This window comes from Lolium perenne, chromosome 2 (genome assembly GCF_019359855.2).
Source record: "Lolium perenne isolate Kyuss_39 chromosome 2, Kyuss_2.0, whole genome shotgun sequence".
Taxonomy (NCBI): Eukaryota; Viridiplantae; Streptophyta; class Magnoliopsida; order Poales; family Poaceae; genus Lolium; species Lolium perenne.
In genome coordinates, this window is record NC_067245.2 from 90,335,467 (window position 1) to 90,337,962 (window position 2,496).

The window sequence follows — 2,496 nt, forward strand, 5'->3', positions numbered from 1 at the left end:
GCAGTTATCTGGGCGCTTTGGCTAAGTAGAAATGACAAGATTTTTAACGATAAAAACTGTTCTTTGTTGCAGGTCATCTACAGATGTACAGGTATTCTCCGTTCATGGTTACCTCTTCAGCGGACGGAGAACCGAGACCTATTTACGGAGGTCTGTACACGGTTGGAGGCTACGGCGAGGGATACTTTTTCCCTACATGGGTGGCAGCATAGTCTACGGATTGAAGCTCCACCCTCTCCTTAGGCGTTATATAATTCATCGTCTCGATATGTATTTCGCCTTTTTTCATATATTGTTCGTTCCAGACACTTGAACAGCTGTGTGCATCCTGGTTATGCAGAGGCTGGATGTAATTGCTTATCACAAGTAATAAAATACCCTTTATCGAAAAAAAAAACATCTCACACATTCAGTTGGAGGAGACGGTGTTTTTCTTACCCCCTTTGCTCCCTTGCCCCCTTATAAAAAAGGCTTCTATCTCAGGGACCCTTTAGGATGACTATTAAACGATATGATTAGTGTTGCATAAATGTGTCATGTAATCCCTGGTGTGGTTGCCCTAGCTGTTTTTATGATATTTCTTTTTTGCAATAAACGCGATTTTGTGTATCACTCGTTGCTTGGAAGAACAGAGAAAATACTTGTGTATGAATATATGCCCAACAGAAGCCTTGATACCATTATTTTCGGTAAGTTTTCTCGCTAGCATTTTATTGTTCACATGAGTAACACATGTGCCACCAAATTTACGGTACAATGGTAATCTTGTTTGGGCCACAGATTTTGAGAGAAAGAAAGAGCTGGATTGGGGAAAGAGGTTCAAGATTATCAATAGAATCGCTCGAGGCTTACAATACCTCCATGAAGATTCTCAACTGAAGATAGTTCACCGTGACCACAAAGCGAGCAACGTACTGCTAGATTTGGATTTCAATCCCAAAATTTATGATTTCGGCCTAGCAAAGATATTCGGAGGGGATCAATTAGAGGATATGACTCGTCGTATCGCCGGAACATAGTAAGCATGTCAGAAGGTATATTTCACTGAGAAAACACCAGAGCTAAATCAGGTTCTGAAGTTCTGTTTCAATCCCAGCGGATACATGGCGCCTGAATACGCCATGCGCGGTCAGTATTCCATCAAGTCGGACGTGTTTAGCTTCGGCGTCTTGGTCTTAGAGATCGTCACCGGCACAAGAAACAGTGGCTCGTGTAACACTGAGCAAGACGTCGATCTCTTGAATCTTGTGAGCACCTGAAGCATGTCCACGTATGAACTCTGCACGCGGCCAGATTCTGGAAGCAATGTCTGAATACCCTTGCCGAATTTGCTGCAGGTATGGGAGCACTGGACTCGGGGAAACGTCATCGAGCTGATCGATCCATCCCTGAGCAACCGTCCTCCCGTCGACCAGATTCTCAAGTGCATCCACCTCGGGCTCCTGTGCATGCAGAGAAAACCGGCGAGCAGGCCGGCGATGTCGTCGGTGAATATCATGTTCAGCAGCCACACTGTCCGTCTCCCTTTTCTGTCCAGGCCGGCGTTCTGGATCCAGGAGGTCAGCGTCAATCAAAGCTCAACTGCGTACTCGGAAGCCTATCCGCTCACAGAAAAATCAACTGTGATGTCTTCGAACGAAGTGTCGATCACGGAGCTTTCGCCCAGATGAGTCTTCCAGCTCCAGCTTTGGGAGCAGTTTGCTGAACAATATTTGCACACTATTTTGATTTCTGGAAATGATACTGATGTGAGTAGAAGTGCTAAGCTGCAATGCTTAGGGACTGAAACTAGTGGGACGTCACTGCATCATAGAAATCAAAGTCTAGAGCATGATAGATTGTCGCAAATGTCAATTTTCTATGCCGGTACAAAGGAGCTTAAAATTGCAGTTACGGCATGCGCAAGCGTCGGCAGCTTGGTAAGCCATATTTTGCACTCAATGTTCAAGGTCTAGACTCCAACTCATGCGTCGGTGCCAGAAAAAAATACCGACAATTAGCCAAAACAGCTGGGAACAATTCCTAGCGCCCATGCTCTCGGTCTATATTTTTATTTACCGTGCAGTACCTCACAAGTTCACCTGCAGGGTAACTACCTAATTTTGTTATCACTATTTTTCACTCAACTCGTTCCATTTGTGGACAAGAAAAAAGTCTGGATCTTGATGGAGCCGCATGGATCGTGGTGATCGACCAGGGTTACACTTCGGTGGTAAGAAATCAAATCTTTATCATGACTTCGTAAATAAAGATAGGCATAAATAACCCTGTAGTCAATGGCTGATATGACTCAATACTACTACAACAATACTACACCTACGGAATAGTCCTACGAACTAACCTACGGATGGCACGTGGGCAATTGGAGAGAAACGTTGTGGCACTTCCGGCAAAATCACCTAAGCAGCAAATCTGCAGTTCCCACGTCAGCCCCTAAGCGCATCTCCTGCGGCGCGACGCATTTTAGCGTTCGCGCGCGTCCGTTTGCGTCGGTCG

The 2,496-nt window shown here is 45.4% G+C and overlaps 1 protein-coding gene across 2 annotated transcripts; it reads left to right on the forward strand.

The window, feature by feature from the left end:
• Nucleotides 1–401: 401 nt before the first annotated feature.
• On the forward strand, nucleotides 402–1,809 carry LOC127333220 (cysteine-rich receptor-like protein kinase 6). 2 transcript variants are annotated; one of them, XM_051359561.2, is made up of 4 exons: nucleotides 402–689; nucleotides 781–1,018; nucleotides 1,097–1,247; nucleotides 1,338–1,809. In XM_051359561.2, exons 1-4 carry the CDS (start codon nucleotides 530–532, stop codon nucleotides 1,668–1,670), a joined length of 882 nt encoding a protein of 293 aa, XP_051215521.1. In that variant the 5' UTR covers nucleotides 402–529; the 3' UTR covers nucleotides 1,671–1,809. The 2 variants fall into 2 exon arrangements, with proteins under 2 accessions (XP_051215521.1, XP_071681230.1); XM_071825129.1 differs by lacking the exon at nucleotides 402–689 and having other exon boundaries at nucleotides 939–1,034; nucleotides 1,338–1,806.
• Nucleotides 1,810–2,496: the final 687 nt, after the last annotated feature.